Here is a 22500-nt window from a genome sequence, read left to right as displayed (position 1 = left end):
GAAGGGGTTAAGCTTGGGGAAGGCTCCCGAGCCGCCTCGCGCCGTCGGGGGAGGCACCCCGCACTCGGGGCCCGAGGACCCCGATGACGCCTGCTTCTCAGCGCACCGGGTGCTGCAGCCGCCCAGGACGCGGCTCGGGTAGAAAGCGGAGGCGGCGGGGTCGCAGCTACCCGGCTGCGGCGGGATGTGGGAGCTGCCCGAGACCGCCTTGAAGGCGTCGGGCGGGTCCGGAGAGAGGCCGCCGGTGCCGCCGTCGCTGTCGGAGCTCTGGGTGCTGCTGTTGACGGAGAGGCCGCTGGGCGAGTGGAGGTTGAGGCTCTGGCTCTTGAGCAGCTTCTTCTCGTGCTTGCGCTTCTTCTTCTCCATCTTCTCCAGCTCCTTGCGGGCGATCTCCTCCGGGTCCATGGGCTCCCCGCTGCACGTCGTCGGGTGGGAGTTGTGCGCCGGCCGGCCGGGGCCTTTCTTGGTGTTCTCTTTCTTCCGCCATTTGGCCCGCCGGTTTTGGAACCAGACCTGCACACCGAACAAGGAGAAGCCATTAACAGGAGGGACCCCCTTTGTGGGCCCCGGGGGCAAGGGGAGGAGGGGATAAGATCAGGGCAGGGGCGGAGGGGGGCAATTCCCCCGCCCGCCCTCTCTCCATCTTGCTTGGGGCGCAGAAGAAGCAAAGAACCAACCCGCGGTCACTATTCCTGAGTGGGGGAGGGCGTCTATTTCATTGTACTTCATTAGATTTTGAATTAATAGTGCGACTTTATACCTGCCTGTTCAGAAGTAACAGTGAAATGGGGCCGACCCCCCAGGAGCCGGAGTCTAACATTGCAGCCTCAAGAAATCAGAGGAAGGAAAGCTGAGTCCTTTTAGCGGCCAACAAATGTATACAGTAAAGAAACAGTGAAATAATTCTGGTGGGGCGTTGTGGTTTTTTGCGTGTGTTTGGGGGGGTCGTTGTTTTTGTTTGGAAGGAAGAGAGGAAGTTGTCCGGAAATTCAAAGGCTGAGAGCGCACCGCCGGCCAAGAAAGCGCGAGGTGTAAGGAAAGATCTGATTGTAAGCGCCAGAGATCTGTCGGGGATCTCTTCTCAGTGCGTATCTGTCTTCCTAGGTGAGTAGACACAGAGGCTACAATCGCCCAACTGGACTTCTTTCGGAAGTCTGATTGCAAACGCCCAGGCCGGGCACAGAGGGAAACTCCCACTCAGACCACGTTGCCTGCCTTTCTGTTTAAATGCAACATTTCCTGCAGGATTTACGCTCATAGATTTGCGCGCTCAGTTCGGCTGGCGTCGCGCCGAGAGCGGCGGGGAAAACGTCTTAATTAAATAATAACAATCGGGTGACATTCTCATCGTTACTCCAAAAAATAATCTATCACGGAGCAATAGCGGTGTCTGGGTGGAAAAGACCACATTGTGCAAGTCATGAACAATGAAGTCAAGTCTTTCCTCCCCCCCCCAAAAAAAAATATACACACGCCCACGCGCAAGAGAGCGTCTCCCCTACCACCTTCCCAAGTGAATGGCGGCGGATTAACCGTTTGCAGCTTCAGATCAGAAAGGAGGGGCAATACTTCGAATCTGCTACGCGTGATTTCGCGACAACACCCCCCCCCCAACTCCCCTAGATCGTAACAGTATCACTTCCCGGGTTTTCCTGAAGAGAGGAGGCGGAGGAAAGAGAAACCAAAGACCCTAACTTGAAAACTGTGAAATTGACAAACGAATGGGATCAAGGCTTGACCCTCTGGAAAGTCAGATGTCTGCACCGGCTAGGAAGGAACTCCAATATCGCACACAAACGCACACAAGCTTCTTTATGGAGGGAATTAAAAAAGCACACAGCCCACCATTTTCTTTAGCAACATCCCCCATCCAAAACATGCTGACTGATGAGAAGGACTTAAAACCTCAACAAGATTTGAGCAAGGACCTCCTACAAGACCCCCCCAAAAAAACCGTAGCGAAGATCGAAAAATAAAGGCACAAAGGGAAGGTAAAAAAGGAATCCCCCCCCCGAGGTATCGCATCCAAATATTAACCAGATCAGCCATCACGAACAGGTTCCCAAGTTACGATGCACCGGTTTGTTATTTTTAGAACACTGTTAATCCTTTAACTGTTCTGCACCTTTCACTCCCACCCCCCACCCCCAATCATCATGGCAGGCAGAGCAGAATAAACCACAAGATGATTTTTTTAAAATAGCTTTCGAAAGGAAAAGGTGAATCAGGGTTTGTTTGTTTTTGTTTGGCGGGTGGAATAATTCTGGGTTAAAGTTTTTTTATTTTTTGTCAGGAGCGGGGAAGAGAGAGTGAAGGATCAGTCGCCATCAGAAAACCTCTTTTTATAATAATAATAATAATAATAATAATAATAATAATAATAATAATAATAATAATAATATGCTTGCTGTGCTGGTATGTATAGTGCCATTCCCTCTCCTTTGTGGCTGTCAACTCCACTAGGCCTTGTCACCGGGAATTACTCATTATCTTATTAGAGGGAAATTCGAGGGTCTTGACTTCATTCAACAGCCTCAGAACAAATTGGATAAAAGGATTTCAAAACAGAAGAGGTCAGGAGGGGGAAGCGAGTGGAGAGGGGAGGGGGAGAAGCATTTTGTAAATACTCCTTTTAGACAATGCCAGTCTGGATTAATAAGAGCCAGGAATGTTATTGCCCTTGCCTTTGCAAGGAACAACTCTATAAAAACATGGAATGGGCTTTTAGGGGGTAGGAGTCCCTTGCTTTGATTACTGGCTGTTTTGAGTTCCCCCCCCCCAGAAATGCACCCACACAATGTTACTTGAGGCTAGACTCCCCCCCCTTTCCAGAGCCATGCAGGGTGTTGCAAAGTTTGAGTAGGGATCTCCATCCTTTCCAGATGCAGAACTTAAAGCGTGAGCACTTGGTCGTTAATAATAATTACATAGACATTGAACTTATTTTAAAATAATAATCATAACAAAGGGCTATTTTAAAAGTCTCTTTGAAGCAGAGTAGAGGTGAAAGGAATTACTCCCTCAGAAGCAAGCATGAGTGGCGGAATCCAAGGGGCAGCCCCTCTCCAACTTAAACTTTATTTTGGCTGAAGTGCCCCAGAGGCCTAACAACAAACAACGCCTATAAAGCTGTAGTATAAAAGTATTTTCTCCACCAGCAGGCAGAAATTAACGGAAAGAGGAGGGGAAGGGGGAATATGTCAAGATTAAATCCACACTAAACACTACCTCAAGCATGCCTAGGGGTTCAGGGGAGAAATTAATTTTTGCAAATTTCCCTCCTTTCTAAAACGGGCTATCCCAATCAATTAAAAAACACACATACAAAGTTAGTAAAAAAAAAAAATGGGGGGGATGATTTGCTAGTCAGACAAATGGGGGGGAGGCCAGGATTTCGTGGTCAGACTTTGGGCCCGATCCTGCCCAAATTAAGCAACTTGGTTCCTTTGGGAAGAAAGGCAGGACAGAAATTCAATTCATAATAATAATAACCTGCGTGACTCTTCCCCGTTATGAGAAATGGGGCCTTTCGACAGAGCACGTTTGCTCAGCGCGAAACATCCCATTGCGGCCAATGGGCCTTACTCCCAGGTAAGGATGTATAGGGTTGCAACCTAGACTGTGTCTGACCTCGGCGTGGACCCTGCCCTTGAGGTTAGCGGGAGCGGGGGGGGGGAGAGGAAGAGCGAAGAGAAGCCTCCCTCCGATTGCTACCTGCACTCTGGATTCCACCAGATCCAGCCTCAGGGCCAACGCCTCTCGCATAAACACGTCGGGATAGTGACTTTCGTTAAACGCCTTCTCCAACTCTTCCAACTGCCAGCCAGTAAAATTCGTGCGGGTCCGTCGTCTTTTACAGCCTGGACTCTCCTTATCCGGATCGACCGAGTCTGGGGGAAAAAAGGAGCAAACACCAATCACAAAGGGCCCAACAACTCCTTCCTCCGAATTACCAATTTTTCCTCCTTGGAAGAGCTCGACTGCGGATCACGGTGGAGTCCGCAACCATGAATAACCCTACGAGTATAGACATTCAGAACAAGGATTCACCCCACCCCACCCCTCCCCACCCCTTATATATAAACATTTCATTTGCTCGGCCACCGGGATCCTCAATACCCTGAATTGGAAGTAACCCCCCATAGATGGCAATGCTTCGAAAATAACTGGCTTTCGGTCGCTCAAGGGTTAGTTCGAGGGTGTTGATTATAACGGAAATGTACCATTTAAGATGCTGGAATGAGCGTTGCTTAGAAAAATAGCGGAGTCGCACAGTTAAAAAAAAATGGTTGTGCTGATTTCGAGGGTTAGCACCCACTTGCTGTATTAATTGTTTGCATGTCTTTCTTTTTTAAAAAGCCATTTGGCACGTGATCCAGGCCTCCCCTTTCTATTCAAAGAAGGTTCAAGGTAGCTTCGTCAGAATAAAGTTCACAAATAAATAAGACACACGCTTGGGAGCCACGAGGTCAAAACTAAAAGGCCCTTTATTATTATTCTGAGCGGATTTGCCGTTTGGGACGTTTGAATTTTAAAATAAGGGATAAGCAGATCCCTTCGGAAACTTGCGATTGGCCTCTGAGGCTGTATGCAAAACGATCCGATCCTTCCCTTCCAAAGGCCATCAGCACCACCGTTCTCCTCCCACCGCCACCTTCACCCTCACCCGCACCCGCACCCGCACGCTCTTTTGTTGTCTTTAGGGTCTTCTGTTCGGGCAAGCGAGGCTTCCAAACGACTAGCCCAAGACCAAAGTCAAGCGGTCTGATTTGGCTTCCATTATTTCTGCCAGGGTCCAGAGGACGTTAAAGAGCCTAAATATTTTACCATCGTTTGCATAAATTATTTGCCGATACAAAAAAATAATCGCTTTTGGTTGGGGGGGGGGTTATGAGAGAGAGAGACAGAGAGAAGCGTATGGAGAAGATGTCCCCGAATCCCACTATTTTAGCCTTCCCTTTCCAGGTGCAGCAAAAAAGGAAATAAGGGCAGAGCTCCACCGCGGCCGAGAGACCAGCTGCTTTTCCAAATGGCTTTTGTTCCCCATCCGATCACTCCCCAATTTCACAGACTTTTCATAATCCCTCCTCCCTACACAGAGAGAGAGAGAGAAATCCCCTCTTTGGGTTCCCGAATTTTTATTTGCATTTAAAAAAAAAAACACACCCCTATTCCTGTTGGAAACCAAACATCTCAGGGCAGCGAAAATAATCCGCTGGATAAATAAAATGACCGCTCGGAAATCGTGGCTCCCGGAGCTCTCCTGCAAAAGCGACGCAGCGGTGTCTGCCAGTCAGAGAAGTTGCTTTCGATTGAAACCGGCGGCGGCTGGATTGCAAACATCGAGACGGGTTGAGCCTGACCCCTGGTTCACCCCTCCTCCTGTTTAGTCTGCTGCGCGGGGCCGGGCGGGCGCCCCCCTTCAAGACACCAGGAAACACCCGGATTTTACGCAGCGGCTGACCCAAGGAAGGGGAAGGAGCCCGAGGCGGGGGAAAGGATCGGACCGGCATTCCGGGTGCCAGAAAACGAGGGCGCGCCGACTTACCGGAGAGCTTGAAGGGCTGGCCCTCTCCGTTGACTCCGCAAACGGAAGGGATGAGCGGGGTCGGGTTGACCACCGAGGCGGCGCAGGAGCCGTTGAGTAATCCGTCGATGGAGAAGGGCACTGAGGCGGCGGCGGCGGCAGCGGCGGCGGCGGATTGCAGCTGGTGCCCGGCCAGCTCGTAGACATGGTGGTGTCCGATCGGGTAAGGGAAGCCCACCAAGCTTCCGAACTGGGCATGGGGATGCTCCAGGATGCGGCTGTCCATCATGGAGGGGGAGGCGGCGGGCGGAGGAGTGGGGGGGGCGCGCCTCCCTCAGCACGGCTGCAGCTGCTGCTGCTGCCGCCACCGCCGCCGGAGGAGCGCGGTGGTGGCAGCGGCGGCGCCGTCGACGATGGCGAAGCAGTGGCGCAGCGAAGGGCGCATGCTGCAGGGCGCCCGGGCGCTTTAACTTTATCAACATCAGGCCTCCCAATAATTAGGCTCAGGCCCGGGGAATTTGGGACCAATAAGAAACGTTAATCGGTCCTGACGTCAGAGACGTGCCGGGGCGGTGGGGGAGCCAAACGTTTTCCATATCGATTGCTAATTATACCTGACATCCACCCTCAATAAACAATATCAAAGCTGTCACAACAAGACAAGGAGGAAACGGGGAGAGGGGGGGGCTCTCTTTGATAAGAACTCCAGCCCCTGGAGTAAGGGGGGGTGGGGAGAGAGGGAGGGAGCTGCCTAGGCCAACAAGGAGAAAAAGGATTGGGGGGGCAGAGAGAGAGAGAAAGAAGCAGGAGAACTTCGAGGTCTGATTGATACCCAGTTAAATACTCAAAAGCAACCAGAGTTACGCGCTCCTCGTCACCCCCCTCCCCCCCCCTCCCCCCCCTCCCCAAATCACTAATAGATTTCCCTTTAAAACATTCGCTGGCGTGTTGTGGAAAAAGGGTTTCTCTGTCTCTCTCTCTCCCCCCCCTTCTCCTTTTCCTCCTCCTCCTCCCCTCTTCCTCCCCCCCCAAGCCTCGTCTTCTTCTTCGTCTACACCAGAAACGTTCGACTCCTCTGAACCTTTAAAGTGATGTTGCTCCAATTACAGGGAGACATTGAGCGGCAAATAGACTGATCCAATAATGGGGGATTCATCATCCGCTCTTTCCAGAGCTGTCACAATGAATTTAAAACTACAAGCCTTTTCATCTCCTCTCAGGCTTCTCTGGCGCAGGGAGGGGGATTGGAGAGACTTTTAACAAAAACAAAAAAAAGTATTGGGGGGGGAGAGAAGCAAGGAGGAAGAATAAGAGAAAGAAAGGGTGCGCGGGGGAGGATGTATATTTTATAGGACATCTCCTCCCCCCCGCCCGGCCTTTAAACCAGCGCCATCCGATCGTATCAATCAAAATAATAATTAACGCCATCCCCCTATCGATCTCTGGAAAAGCCCATATTAAATTATGAATGGGGCCAGAGGGTGTCTAATTAAAAAGCAGTCTCTTTAGCAAAAGGGAGGCCCAATGTGTGTGGAAAACTATATTAATATAATATAATATAATTATAATATAGCATGGTTGAAGGCGTACACAGAAAGGAAGCATAAAAGTCTATAGGACTTAAGGTTTTCCTGGCGCCGTGTCCCTTGAGATTAGAAAGATACACCTAATTCAACCGGCAGTCCTTAAATGGGATTTACATGCGAGTAAATCCCATTGGAGTAAACTGACAAATGGTTGGGCCCCCAGAACACCTTCAAGCAAATAAGGAGCACACGCTGTAGTTCTCCAAACTGCAGTCCCGCGCAGCTTTCCTCGCGAGGAAGGGCTTCGTGGAAATCTCGCCTTGCCTGAGTTGGGGTGACTTCCGTGGACTGAGCTCAGTCCCAAAGCTCTCCACGCTCCTCTGGGCACGCTTCCCTCTGACTTTGGTGAACTGGCCGGGTTGGGAGTAGGATCACCCCTCCTGAGTCTGTAGCCTTCGAAAGGCTTGCTCCGGAGGAAAGGGAAAGCCAATCAGACTAATCCAGAGTGACTCCGAAGCGTGCGCCTGGAAGACTCTGGCCTAACCTTCCACGCAGCTGGTTTCTTTGCCCTCCCACTTCCCTAATTGAATTACCAACTCGCCAGAGCTGCAACTTCTAGGCGGCAACTTCTGGTATCCCGAATGGAAGCGGGGCAAAGAACGCCAGGGCCGTTGCCCCAAGGAGACAAAAACCATCCCAGCAACTTTTTGCCGCCGGGAGTAGGGGGGCAGCTGCTGAATGTTGCAGCCGGAGCTTCTGCACCTTTCCTCGGAAATGGTCGGTGAAGCTGCTCCCAGGTTAAGGGCAGCCCACGGTTCCTCGGAACGGCGCCTCTGAGTTTTCAAGGAGTGCCCCCCATGGAAGACAGCTGCCACAAAAAGCCGTCTGGCAGAACTCAACCACCCTACCAAAGGGTAAAAAACTGAGTCTGTGGGATTTCTTTACAGATCAACTGCCTGTGATACTCTCACAACCTCAGCCTAGACGTAGTTAGGCGCGCCTAAAGCCGTCGAATCCGTTGAAACCTACAGGCTGAATCCCGCCTAACTCTGGATAGGCTCAGTCTGTCAGTCTCCAGCCTTCCGCATCTTAGTACCGGCGGGGTCGAGTTCCTCCTTTCTCCTCAGTCGCTTGACTCATCAGAGTGAGGATGGTGCGCTTGGAGGGCGCAACTTGCGCCTTGAAAGCGGATCCCTTCGCTTTAGACTGCAATGAGATGGGCACGTTTCCCTAGGAGTAAGTTCCACGGATCTCAGCGGGACTTACTCCTGAGTAGCTACTCCTTGGATTAAAGGGATCCTGAACTGACTTTACTCCGCATTTCCAGGTTATTTCTCTTTATGGATAGTAAATTAATGCAATTTTTTAAATGTTTGCCTGTTTTTAAAAAAGCATCCCTGCAGAGAAACTCAACGGAAAGGTGAAAGTGGGGTAGAAAGAGGGCTCCTCCGGAGATAAAAGGATTTATTTAGAACAAAACCAAACCTGTGTGGCAGGCTCAAACACCTCTTAAATCCTTCCAGCGTCTAGAAAGAGAAAGTGTATTATCTCTAGGAAAGATCTTTGTTAAAGATTTTCCCTTCTCTCAAATGTGGGCAAAAAAAATGCATTTCACAAAGTGTGTTTCTGGGTGGCACGCTTGGATTCCAACTAAAGGGCGGAATCAACGCTCTTAATCTAGATTGCCCACATTTTCTTTTTATTTTTTTTTACGTGGAAAAAGAAATCTGATGGAATATCTTCCAACAGGCCACTGGCTACTTTCTGCCCACTCACCCTCCCAGCCCTGCTCGACTCTAGATGGCAGTTTAATTATTACCTTAAAAAATAAAATAAAATGACATTTAGACACACACTCACATGCGCCCCACCTCGAACCAGCAAGGAGAAAATGATGGGCTGGTATTAATTCCGAGGTGAAAGGCCAAGGGCTTCCCTTTTCAGCATAATTTAATTTCTTTCTCTATAAATACTAAATGTAAACTGTAGCCACTGAAGCAAGTTTTCGCCTGTAGCAATAAAGGCCTCATTTTCTGTCGGATTTCTGGATAGGAATGCCAAACGAACGTGTTTTTGAATACAGAACGGTAATCAATCCTGCACAAGAATAAAAAGGGGGGAATCTCTCCCTCCCTCCCTCTCTCTTTATTATAATGAATTAATTCGACTTTATTTATCCCATTTTCTGGAGCTGACAGAATGTTAATTTGAGTTGAAATTTCGCTCGCCTCTCACTCTCTAACCCTTGGCCCCCAGACTGGCGTGTTGTAATAACCTGAATCTTTCAACAGAAGCCCTGATAATTGTTACCTTATTAGCATGCAAATTGTTTAATTAATATTATTATGGAGAAGCATACAATCCGTCCGTCACTTGACCTCAAGAGCAAGTCCACGTAGCAACCAGCTCTGTGCATTTCAATAGGGGGCACATTTCAAAACTCGACTTAGCAAAAAGAAAAGAAATATTATTATTTTACCCGCCTCCTCCTTTTCTGTATTTCATGTTTCCCGGATCTTTGTGGAGTTCAAAAAATAAAATAAAATAAATCTCTCTCAAAGTGGTTGAGAGGAGCCTTTTGGGGGGGGGACAAGCAAAAGGCCCTTTGATCCAGGCCTTCCAAGATCTCTCTTTATATTGCACTCCGTCTTTTTAAAAAAAAAAAAACACGCACTCACCCCACGAGATAAATCGTTTTATTCTCTGCCCTCACTTTTATTTATTTATTTTAAAAAAACCTCCCAACATCAAAAAAATTTTTAAAATAATTGCTTCCTTGCCAATTGCAGCTGCTTTAAAGGCAAACGATTTCGAGAGCTGTTCCCTCCAAGCCAGATTGGGAAAAGCACATTGAGAGAGAGAGAGAGAGAGAGAGAGAGAGAGAAGAAAGCAGCCCTTGACATGCAGTCCTGGGAGACGTTGCATTTAAATCCCTTTTTCTACAGCCGAGTGACATTGTCAGATGCTAGCTTTAATTAACTTGATAATAAGACGTACAAGACTCGCATTCGGGACGCCGCCGCGCCTCGCCTTGTTTCCATCCCCCCTCTACGTCTTTTTTATTATTATTATTATTATCACAATCTATGTGTTTTATCTTATACAGAGCTTCTTATTCTAACGGGCTTTTTTCTTCTTTTCCTGCAAAGAATCGAAAAAGCCCAAAATTAAACTTTTCAAAAGGACTAGTTCTGCCTGGGTTGGCTTGGAGAGGCAGAGCGTCGAGGTTACCCTGGGGCGCAGAGTGAGGGCGCTTGGAGAGTTAGGCAGACAAGGGGCGGGGAGGCAGAGACAGAGAAAAAGAGAGAGAGAGAGGACTGGTTAAACCGAACTGGAAGAGAGAGGTAGTCATTACCATAGAGAGTAAAAAGAGAAAGAGCGATGGGGGCACCTCTGACCCCGCCTCTTTACCTAAATGTGGAACCTAGTGAGATTTTGGAGACGCTTAAAAGACCGCTGGCCTGCGCCCTCCACACGCACGCACGCACGTACAAGGCCTTGTTCCATTTTTTTAATTATTTTTTTGGTCTGGAAGAACGAAGTTCTTGGGTTCAACATCTGGCACCGTTTTGGAACAGCTCCTCGGGCTCCAAAGGAAGATGAGATTTAATATGGTATCAAGTGCCCTAAATTGTTTGTTGGTTTGGGAGAGGGAGGAGAGGTGCAGGGACTTAGCAGCTTCCCTGAGGCTATTTGGCCGGTTCTGCTTCGAACTTTCATAGGGAGAAAAAACCAGGAATAAGTCGCTTCGACCCACTCCGTGTCCCTGGCTTCCTGAAGGCATCTGGGTGGCCATTGAGGAGTCCATGACCCGTTCTGTGCATGGCTGAGGAACCTGTGTCCCTCCAGATGTTACTGGACTGCGACTCTCGTCATCGCCGACCATTGACCATGCTGCCTGGGGTTGATGGGACTCCAAGCACACCTAGAGGGGCACAGGGTCCCAATCCCTGACCTGTTCTGGTAGGGCTCTCCTCCTGTTCGCCAGAAGCAGGCCTGCTACCCCCTAGCCCTGTCGAAAAGATGCTTGCCATAAGAACCCCAAGAAGAGCCCGGCTGCTGGATCAGGCCTGTGGCCCATCTGGCCAGCACCCTGTTCTCAGAGTGGCCAGCCAGATGTCCCAACGGCGAGCCCGCAAGTAGGACCTGTGCGCAGCAGCAACTCTGATGGCGTCTGAATGGGTTCTGAATTGTCTCTGATGCTCTCTGGTGCTCCCGGATCCCACAAAGAACTTTCAGTGCTTACAAGCAACTTTGTATGCCAGGATGGAGAAGCCGTGTCCCTCCCACCCACCCCCGGCTATTGCAAAACCCATCACCCCTGAGCATTGGCCATGCTGGCTGGGACTGATGGGAGCTGAGACTCCAGCAACATCCGGAGGGCACCAGGTTCCTCAACCCACCCTTTTAAAAGAGGGCGGGGGAGTCACATCAGGCAGCAGGCAGTTACCTTCTGTGAAATCCTAAAGTCACCTGCAGCCCCATCCAGTGCATGTTTTTCACCAGCCTTTTTCACACGTGAGTGCACAGAAGAGGTCAACTTGGCTTTCTCCTGCAGACCCACCGACTTCCGTGACGTTGCTTCGGCGCTCCGGATTGTGGTTGCGAAGGTGCTCCGAATGGCTTCCATACTGCAGATACAAAACAAACCCAAACGTTCTTTATTGCGGTTCATGACGTTGTTTCACTCCCCCACCCCCAGCTGACTAGGGAACTTTAGGCGAGGCTCGCTCTCGCTGTCTCTCACCTTATAACCTACCTCACCGGGCTGTTGTGAGGACCAAAGAGAGGAAACAAGGGAGAGTGCCTTGGAGGAAGAGCGGGGACGCAGATGTAATAAAGGAACAACCGTGTTACAGGAGAGCACCCCAAAACATCAGCCAGCCAGCCTAGAGCAGTTGGCAGTCTCAGCCGGCATGCCTAAAGACTCTGTGGAAAGGAAAGCGGCTGGGTGGCTAAAGGCAAGGGTTATTTTCTTCGCCCAACCTTGCCTTGTAAGAACACAACCCAGGGAACAACAAGCCGCCGGCAGCCAGCCCCTCCTGGCGCCGCTAAGCCAATAAGGAGGCTTCAATGAATTGCCCCTGTCCACCTCTCTATCTTTGCGGTTCCTTCCCAAGCTCATTCCTTTGAGGGTTCCATCTGCTTTAGAGATCAGGCCTGGGAACGGCCCAGGAATCAAAGGTCAAAGTCTACAGCTACAACGGAGTGAAAAGTTACCCCCCACAGCCTTGAGCTATTTTACACAAACACACACACACACAACTGGATTGGCAAGTTGGGGGGGGGGAACGGAGGGTTAAAGGCATACAACTGCCCCCCATCCATCTCTTCTCATCCCACTGAGCTGATCTGGATTTACCCCCAAGCAAGCATGGATAGGGTTTGCAAGTGTGGTTAACAGCACACTCCTATTGCGTTTTATGGGGCTTGCTTCCAAGTGAGGGGATATCTAGGGTGGAAGAGACCCTCAAAAGAATAGAAGAAGCTAGTGAAGGTGCAAGGCAAGAACTCTGTGTCACCAGTGAGCAAAGGTGATGCAGAAAGAGGATGCCTGTGGGTTGTCCCTGTCGGGGAGTTGCGATGCTGGGAACAGAGAGATTGCGTGAGCCTATATGTGTGTTTGAATCTTTGCTAAAAATTAAACCTTCCCTGCAAATTAGTCAGAGACTTTAAGCTTTAAAATAAGAAATAACTACTTTATTCTGGAAGTACATACTTGATAGGAAGGAGTCCTATATCTAACTAACTAGCTAAGTTGGAGAAGGAAATACTAGGCCTAGTGTTTGCCCTCATGCTTGGAGGAGAGGGAGAGACAAAGAGAATATGTCTGCTCTCCCTCTCAAGAGAAAGAAGAAGTAAGAAGGAGGGAAGGAACTGGGATCAACATCCTTTGCATATCAATCCAGCACAGCCTTTCCCAACTAGTGGGCCACCAGATGTTGTTGGACCACCACTCCCATCAGCCTCAGCCAGCATTGCCAATGGTCAGGAAAGATGGGAATTGTGGTCCAACAACATCTGGTGGCTCACTAGTTGGGAAAGGCTGGTCTAGCAGGAAGGAAGAGACAGCAGGAGATAAAAGGACAAGTATAGCCTAGCAACCAGAAGGTCTCCTCTCTAGCTACCCTTTTTAACCCCATGCAGCCTCAACCCACAAGTTGGAGTTGAACCACATATTCCAACAGTCCCAGGGGGCAGGAGAAGGCAGAGCGATGGAGAGGCAAACGTTCAGGCCAAGTGTGAGGGGAAGTCTGGGGGCGGAGAGAAAAGGTGTGTCATCATCATGGCACCACTAGGACTGTCCCAGACAGAATGATGAAACACCAAAGGCTGGCTCACACGTTCAATGGACATACTAGGATTTCTCCTGACTGAACAGAGGGATGTTGTGAACATACTAGATTGAAAAGCATTGATTGTGTCCAAAGGGACATGGAAGCTTTCTCTGTGGTGCTTGGTCTGTTGCGGCCTATTCAACCCTGGCAGTGTTGGAAGTGGGGCAAGAGCAACTCCTGCTTTGTTCTTTTGTCTATGTTCCAGAAGGGAGATAGAGTTAGGGTCCTCCAGATGGATAGGCTTGTTTACCTTTACCTGTGATGCTCTGACTGACTTCCTTCCGGCTACTAGAATGTTATATCTTTAGGGAAGCTTGGCTGCCCCTTCTCCTTCTGCCCTTTCCACTTCTTTCTTCTCCGACTGTCCAGGAGAGAGGAGACACCCTTTGTCTCTGTTCTTTCTTTCCTAGCCATGAGGTCAACTCCCACACCTGGGCGTTGCATCTCCAACTTAGTTAGTTAGAACTAGGTATGCCTTTCTATTTACTAGGTATTTCTATAAATAAAATAGCTTTTCTTATTTTACTAAGTCTCAGGTCTCAGTGATCCTGATGCAAGGTAAAAGCCTGCTTTCTTAGGTAAACGCACACACACGCTGGCACACTCACATTTCTAACTGCTGTTACTCTCTGCTACTGTGCTGCTTTAAACAAATTTAGCAACACACACAGCCACAGGCAGCAGGCAAAATCAAGCAGTGGACATCCGTGCATGCAAATCAGTCCTGTCTAGATAGATTTCTGCTCATTTTACTTTGTGGGCCAGGAAAGGAAGAGGGAACTCCAAGTTCTTCTGATCCAGCTGGTACATTTCAAACTAGTGTCCAATGTCCATCTTCTATTTCTTAAAAGCTCCTCTTTGGTTGTGCTATCCCTTGCTTACAATTCCTCCCTGTTGTTTTACACTTTGCCCTCTTGTCTCCCCTGGCCCTTTTCTGTCTTCCCCGCTCACATTTTATATTGTAAGCCCATTGGGGCAGAGACCTCTCTCCCCCTCCCTCACCATTTCTCTCTCAAATTAGTCTGTAAGCCCCGTGTCTATTATAGAACAACAAACAGCAGCAACAATAGTAGGGTCCACTGCAGACTCCGACGAGGTACCTAGACCCATCAGGACACAGATCAATAAATTTGGTTTACATGAGGTGGTGCTGACTCCATTTGCCAGCGCAGGTCATTATTCTGGATTGCGAAATGCAAAATAAGAGTCTAAAGCAGAGGTGATGAACCTGCTCCCGATGCTCTGGACTCCAGCTTCTGTCATCCAACAAGATCTGGAGGGGCTCAGGTTCCCTATCACTGACCTCCGGGACAGCCCTAGATTGCACTTACATGATCAGGCATAGTCAGTGAGGGCTCCAGGTTTAATGGGAGGGGGGAATCTTACAGCGAGATGTCCTCACCGAGAGTTCTCCTGCTGCTGTTTCCACTGCCTATTGATTTTCCTCCTCTGTCAGGGCACAACTCACATGAGAGAGGAAGGCAAGTGGACAATTGCTGCCCTGTTGCCTCATGCTTTTTTCCAGGCTCAGACAGAGCAGGTGACTAAGTAGTGATAGTAAGGAGCAGTAGCAGCAGGGCCTCAAGGCTTTAGGAGTCGGCAGGGCACTCCCAGCAGGGGTGTAGGCCATGGCAGGTGTCCAAGGATGGGAATATCTTTGGTTTTTCAAAAATATAAGTATTGCCTCACTGGATCAGCTAAAGGTTTGTTCTCTTGTACTTTCTGTCTCCATCTGGATGCCCTAGTCAGTGTTGCTTTGTGTTTGTGTGCTAAATTTGTTTAAAGCAGCACAACAGCAGTAGAGAGTAACAGCGGATGTTGAAATGCGAGTGTGCCAGCATGTGCGTGCGTTTACCTAAGAAAGCAGGCTTTTACCTTGCATCAGGATCACTGAGACTTGAGACTTAGTAAAATAAGAAAAGCTACTTTATTTGTAGAAATACATTGTAGATAGAAAAGCAAGCCTAGTTCTAACTAACTAGCTAAGCTGGAGGTGCAAGGCCCAGCTGTGGGAGTTGACCTCATAGATAGGAGAGAGAGCAGAGACAAGGGTGTCTCCTCTCTCCCGGACAGTCAGAGAAGAAAGAAATGGAAAGGGCAGAAGGAGGAGGGGCAGGTAAGCTTCCCTAAAGATGTAACATTCTAGTAGCCGGAAGGAAGTCAGTCAGATCATCACAGGTAAGGTAAACAAGCCTATCCATCTGGAGGACCCTAACTCTATCTCCCTTCTGGAACATAGACAAAAGAACAAAACAGGAGTTGCTCTTGCCCCACTTCCAACAGTCAGATGCGTCTGGAAACTTGCAAGCAGGTCATGATGGCCATTCCGTTGTTCATCCCAACCGTTCAGCACTCAGTGATATACTGAACTTGCTTTTAATTTTTGTATTCTGTGCTATAATTGTGAATTGATAGCTTGATCTGTCATGAATAAGTCTTAAGCTTTTTTTAAAAAAGTCATCTAAGCAAGTAGACCTGGTTGCAAATGCAATTCAGCTGGCTTTGAGGAGACTGGAATTTAACACAGAAAATGCAGTTACTTGTACCATGGATAAAGCCACAATTAAGAGCCATTATGTGTATTGTTATTTAACTTTTGCAGATTGCATTTTGTATTGTTTTATTGATGCATTTTTATATTGTATTTTATATTTGTGTTTTTTGTAAGCCGCCTTGAGGGCCTTTGGCCAAAAGGCGGGGTATTAATAATAATAATAATAATAATAATAATAATAATAAATTGGGAATCAACACATCTTGTGGAAAGGCCAACATAACTCAGTGACAGAACATCTGACTTGCATGCAGAAGGCTCCAGGTTCAATCCCAGGCATCTCCAGGTAGGGCTAGGAGAGACTCCTCTCTGAAATCCTGGAGAACAGCTGCCTGTCAGTGTAGACAATACTGAGCTAGATGGACCAATGGTCTCACTCAGTGTCAAGCAGCTTTCTTTGTTCCTATGGTAGCAAGTTCCACAGATCTACAGACCTCAGCAATGGGAAACCACTTGCAACAGGAAGAGTAATTCACAAAAGAATTTGGGAGATCATTCCAAGGACTGAGCATGGCATTCCTTCTTTGAATACTTGGATGTAACCACCAGATCTTAAGAAAGGAATGGGGATTCTGTGGCCCTCCAGAGGTTGCTGGACCACATCTTCCACCATCCTCGCTGACCACTGACCATGCTGGCTGGGGCAGATAGGAGTTGTGGTCTAGAACATCCGGATGGCCACAGGTTTCCTGTTCCTGGGTCCTAGACAAAGGTCCACACAAGATGTCATAGAATCATAGAATAGTAGAGTTGGAAGGGGCCTATCAGGCCATCAAGTCCAATCCCCTGCTCAATGCAGGAATCCTGTCATTCCAGGGCTGATGTGAAGTAGGTCTCCTGAATGGAAGGCTGCCTGGAAACCTTATGTAGCTGTTGGAAGAAAGAGTGGGAGTCTAAATCAGGGCATGGTGGAGAGCCTGTGGCCATCCAAATGTTGTTGGACTACAACTCCCACCATCCCTAACTACTGGTCATGCTGACTGTGGCAGATGGTTGCTGGAGTCCAACACCATCACAGCTTTCCTGATCTAAATGAATAAATTAAATACCCAACATTGCTTGCAATAGTCTTTAATCATCCCAATGCAGGGTGGGTAGGCAGTGACTCTTCGCACAATGCCTAATTCATATATTAAGTATACATTACAATTGAGACTGTGATGCAATCACAGAAGTCTTGGTTGATTAATAATGAGTTTTTAATCAATTAATCGATTAATTAATCAATTAATTCAATCTGCATAAATTTTCGTTGGTTCCAAAAGGGGAAAAGATAACATACTTTCCTTTGTGCGTAGATGAATCATGCATGAGTTGCAGAGGGACTGCGTCTTCTTTTTTAAAGATGGAAGTGGTCACCTGAAATTGGTGTAATTTTTTATTTTTTAAAAAAATGTAAATCTGTTCACTAATTAATCAGGCACACCTTTTTGGGTCAACCAAAACATTTTTAATCCATGGATCTAGTCTAACAATAAAATAAGCATTGCAGTCTTGAGTATATCGAATTACCATTCTTGCAATCAAACATTCTGCAGATGAGGACCTTACCTGTCTGGGGTTGAGGATGGGCCAGTTTGTAAAAGGCCTAAAAACAGAGCCTAGGGGTTCCTGGTCAGCCTGGAGATGCAGCTCAGTGCAAATGTTCCCTGTCCTGTCCACAGTCACCTCTTTTTTAAAGTGACTGAAGAAGAAAACACAGAAAGCTTTAATTATAAACTCTGTAACTGAAGTTATTCATTTTGTGGCCTGTATTGTTTTAGAAGTTGTAGTGAATCTGGAAAGTGCTTTCGTTTAATGATGCTGCTATCAATGTGTTTGCTGCCCTGACCTACTCTAGGAGGAAGTGCAAGATATAAATCAAATAAAATTATTATCATTATTATTATCATCATCATCATCATCATCATTATGGGGGTTAGGACATTTTAATGATGTGATTGCAGTTGTGAACATGTGCAGGTGGGTTTTTTTTATCCCACCCAGGGGTGTAGTTGTGCAGGGTCTTGGGGGGGTCTTAGACCCCTTAGTTTTTTGAGAGCAAGGTCCCAGCAGGATCCCTATGTCTCCAGCATCCTATGAGCCAATCAGTATGAAAGGGGGGGTGTTAGCCACTAAGAAGAGTCTTCTACCATGCTTCTATGTCCTTTCCTGCTGATTGGAGCCAATCAGAGTGAAAGGAGGTGAGTCTGCTACTGAGAATACTCTGCTCAGTAGCTAACACTCTCCCCTTTCATGTTGATTGGCTCCTAGAGATGTCTGTTGTTGAGGGAGAAGACATTAACAAGAATTTCATTCTCAACCCAGCAGCAAAAAGGGGAAAAAAGAAAAAAAGATAGGAGGGGGCATGGCTGAGACTATTATGAAGGGACCCTGCACTTCTGAATTTGCCACTACATTAGTGATCCCACCCTTTTCCCCAGTGGTGGTATACAAATCCCTTAAATAAGTAAAATGAGGAGGATCAGTAAAGAAGCAATCCGACCTCTTCCTTTTCTGGTAACTGCCTCTGCACCCACACACATGCCTCACACATCCCAAAATCAGCTTGGCAGGATAGCACCACCACTTTTGGACCACCCCAGTTAAGTGCTCAAATCCACAACGATGTTTATGAAACAGAGGGAAAGAGGCTACACTTTTTTCATTAACGCACAGTAAAAGAGTGTGACCGCTGGGCCTTGTCTTGTGCAATCTTCTCATAATGAGAGCGTAAAACAGCAGCCACCTTAATCCCATTCCTCTAATAAAGACGCATTTCAAAATTGTGCATATCAGTTAGTCCACAACTGTCATTTGGAAGCTCTGCCCTCTAAATCATGAAATGGGAAGACAAACCACCCATGTCTCAGGGCCTCTGATGATGTCCGCAAAAAAATGTGTTGTTGTGGTTTACATGAATTGCTTTATTAGAAAGTTTTCCCATTTGGGTCACAAACAAAACATTTCAGAAAGAAAAACTTCCAAACAAGATATCTAACATTTACAACTAAAAAATCTGATGCAAATATGGTATACATTGTAAAAGTCTGGAAAGAAAAAACATAGTAAGGGTCATATGTATGGGGAATGATATGGAATACGTATTCTGGGATCCGGAAATGCTTTGGAATGGGGTCTATCCAGAAAGAACTCTGTAAGGCTGGGGAAATATTAACCCAATTTGTCTAACAACGTATGAACTGAAAGAGAAACCAGGTACCAGCAAACATGCAAAATTATTTGAAGGAAGAGGTGGTCTGAATCTCCGTGACGCACCAATATGCTTTACATTTACAATTTTAAGGGACATTTTCCCTCTCTCTGATAATACTAGAACCTGAGGTCATCTAGGGGACCCAGGACAGACAAAAGGAACCATTTCTTCACACCACATGTGGTTAACCTATGGAATGTACAGCCACAATTTACTGTTACGGACACCAGTGTAGATTACTTTTAGAGGGGATTAGACAAATTCATGTTGAGCTATATGTATTATCTATGCATTTATAACATTTATGCCCCACCTTCCCTCCAAGAAGCTCAAAGTGGCACACATGGTTCTCCTGCTTCCAATTTTATCCTCACAATAATCCTGTGAGGTAGGTTATGCTGAGAGAGTGTAGCAAGCCCAAGGTCAACCAGTGAGCTTCCAGGGAGAGTAGAGATTTGAACCCAGGTCTCCTAGGTCCTACTCCAACATGCTACTCCACCACTGCACTACTTGTCATGATGGATCCAGAGGCAGAATACCTCTGAATATAAGCATGGGGGGGTCAATGACAGGGAAGGGTCTTGTGTTCGTGTTCTGCTTGGGGGCTTCCCAAGGCCATTTTGGCTAGCCACGGTGAGAAAAGGGATACTGTACTAAATGGACCTTCAATCTGATCCAGCAGAGCTTTTGTTATGTTCTGACAAAGCAATAGCACATACTCAGGATCTCTTAAAAGATGATTATTCTAAAGTATGCTCTCCTGCTTGAGAATACGAGGAAGCATTTTGCAGGATCAGACAGAATTTTACCTTAGTCCACCATTTGTTCGTTTGCCTGTAATAAATGTTTTTATTTCAGTTTTCATAACACCATTAAATAAAAGCACAAAACAAAATAATACAACACACAGCAGTGGTGCAATTCCCAGCAATGAGCCGGTGCCACGTGCTCCACTCTGAAGTGGCCAGTGGATCCTTGCCATGGGCTACTGCTTCCTTTCTGTCCACTCCTATCCTGTGTTTTAAGGCAATATTATCAGGGGTATACCTCATACTGGTCATGGACCGGAACAATAAAGATTATTATTATCAGGGGATACTTCATTAAGCACTGGTCATCAGCAGGTGCCAAGAGTGACCAACCTCCACGCCACATGGCTACAAACTCGTTGCTTCTTCATAGTCAACCTCTTCACTGTTGACACTGGGATGTGATAGAATAACGATAAAATTAGCAGTAGAGTTTTGCTGAGCATACTTTACTCCATCTTTCTGTGCAGTGTGTGTGTGGTTTACCTGAGAGAAAGGAAGGCTTTTACCTTGCTTGGAATTGCTGAGGCTTTAGACTTAGTAAAATAAGAAAAGACTGCTAAAAGAAATGCACACTTGATAGGAAAGGCTTTACTCCTAGCTAACTAAGTTGGAGATCCAATGGCCCCGGTTGGTTCTTGCCTCCATGCTAGAGGAGAGAGACACAAGGACGATGTCTGCTCTGCCTCAGCTGGTCCTAGAAGAAGGAAGGAAGGTGAGGGTGGAAGTGAGGTCAGCTCCCTGAGAGTATCAGTTTACAATGGAAGGAAGACAGATAGAGGAACACAGGTAAGGTTAGGCAGCCTGGCCAGCTGGATGACTCTATCTCCTGTAGAGAACCAAATAGGAGTTGTTCTTGCCACACTTCCAACAGGATAAGGGTTATAATGCCACACATAAAAAATATGAATGGTCCATAGAGGTGGGGGGGACTATAGTCTGGGAACTGTAGCTTGTTAAGGTTGCTGGGAATTCGTAGCACTGGGGGGGGGACCCAGGATTCTTTGGGGGAAGTCATGCAATTTAAATGTGCCTTGGATGTGCTCTAAATGTATGGTGTGGATCTGCAACCGACTGGGATCAAGGAGAAACAATTAAGTCTTCACTCAGTGCTTAGTTAACATCCGGGACATATTGACACAAGATATGGTCGTGCCTGGTATCTTTGATGGGGGTGGAAGTCTGAGGAATGGTTGGCCATAATAGTAGCTGAATGGATATCCCATGTACCTTTAGGGCCTACTTCTGAAATATCACATGCTGGATTAGGTGAGCCTTAACCTGAGCTGGAAATCCTTCTGTTCTTCAGAGGGAATAAATGAAGGAGGGATGAACTCCCAACTCCTGTGGGCTGCACCCAGAGTGGTTAATGGGCAGAGGTCTTGGCAGTTGTAGCCCAACAACATCTGAAGGGCACCAGGTTGGATAAGATTGGTTTAGGACTGTAAAGACTAAAGCCAACACGGTGGACTTAGGCTTCTAAAACAAGCGCACTACCACCCCATGTAATATGGAGTCATCATCCTCAGGATCATATAAATATTAGCTTCAGTTTACAGCTTCCAAATGTTGGGTTGTATTCAACTAAATTTTACTCAGAGTAAACCCATTGAAATTAATGGACCAAGTCAGTCATGCTCATTAATTTCATTGGGTCTACTCTGAGTAGGGCTAACATTAGATACAACCCATTATTACTATTAATAATAATAATCAGTTTCTTTCCCCCCCAGAAAGCAACTGACAAAAAACAAACATTAAAAAAAGATTAAAACAACCTAAAATGCTCAACACACGCATGAGCAGATGCAAGTCAATGGCACCCTATTAAAGGAGAAACAGAACATGCATGTATGTATGTCCCACTTTTCCTCCCAGAAGGAGCCCAGGGCAGCAAGGAAAAACACTAAAAGCACTCTAAAACATCTTAAAAACAAAAGACTTCAAACATATTAAAACAAAACATATTGAAAACATCTTTAAAAACATCTTAAAAAGCAATTCCAAGACAGACACATACTGGAGTAAGGTCCCTACTTAAAAGGCTTGTTGAAAGTTAAGGTCCAAAGGCCTGGGTGAATAAGATTGCTTTATTTTATTTTGCCTGGAGCCTAAAAGCAGATAGTGATGGCACCAGGCATGCCTCCCTGGGGAGAGCGGTCCATAAATGGGGAGCCACCACTGAGAGGGCCAGTTCTTGTGTTGCCACCCTCTGCACCTCCCTCAGAGGGGGTCAAGGAGAAGGGCCTCAGGAAGGCAGAGGGTGGAACATGCCTCCTCTTTTAATGGCACTGAAATACTTTAAGGCAGGGATGGAGGACCTGTGAGCCTCCAGATGTTGTTGGACTTCAGTTTCCATCATCCCAGACCAGTAGCTGTGGTCTCCTCCCCAAAATGTTTTCCTCTCCACAATTGTTTTTTACAAAAATAAATAATTAAACTTATTACAGAAAAAAAAATCTCCCTCCCTTACTTTTTTGTCCCCGTCCCCCCCTATGAACGTTTAGACTAGCTACAGGCCTGCATCATCCCTGACCATTGGCCATGCTG

General features: G+C 47.1%; 1 protein-coding gene across 1 annotated transcript in view; it reads right to left on the bottom strand.

The window, feature by feature from the left end:
* Nucleotides 1–6434, bottom strand: part of UNCX (UNC homeobox) — a 7488-nt gene extending 1054 nt beyond the window's left edge. Inside the window, exons 1-3 of the mRNA XM_061600073.1 lie at nucleotides 5549–6434; nucleotides 3715–3890; nucleotides 1–513 (exon numbers count right to left, since the gene is read on the bottom strand). The exon at nucleotides 1–513 is cut by the window's left edge and continues 1054 nt beyond it. Of these exons, the coding sequence (XP_061456057.1) occupies nucleotides 1–513; nucleotides 3715–3890; nucleotides 5549–5816 (957 nt within the window). The 5' untranslated portion in view covers nucleotides 5817–6434. The remainder of the gene's footprint in view (nucleotides 514–3714; nucleotides 3891–5548) is intronic.
* Between the last annotated feature and the right edge of the window lie 16066 nt (nucleotides 6435–22500).

This window comes from Rhineura floridana, chromosome 17, assembly GCF_030035675.1.
Source record: "Rhineura floridana isolate rRhiFlo1 chromosome 17, rRhiFlo1.hap2, whole genome shotgun sequence".
NCBI lineage: Eukaryota > Metazoa > Chordata > Lepidosauria > Squamata > Rhineuridae > Rhineura > Rhineura floridana.
Note: the sequence above shows the minus strand (reverse complement) of the source record. Positions and strands in the feature narration are given on the sequence as shown.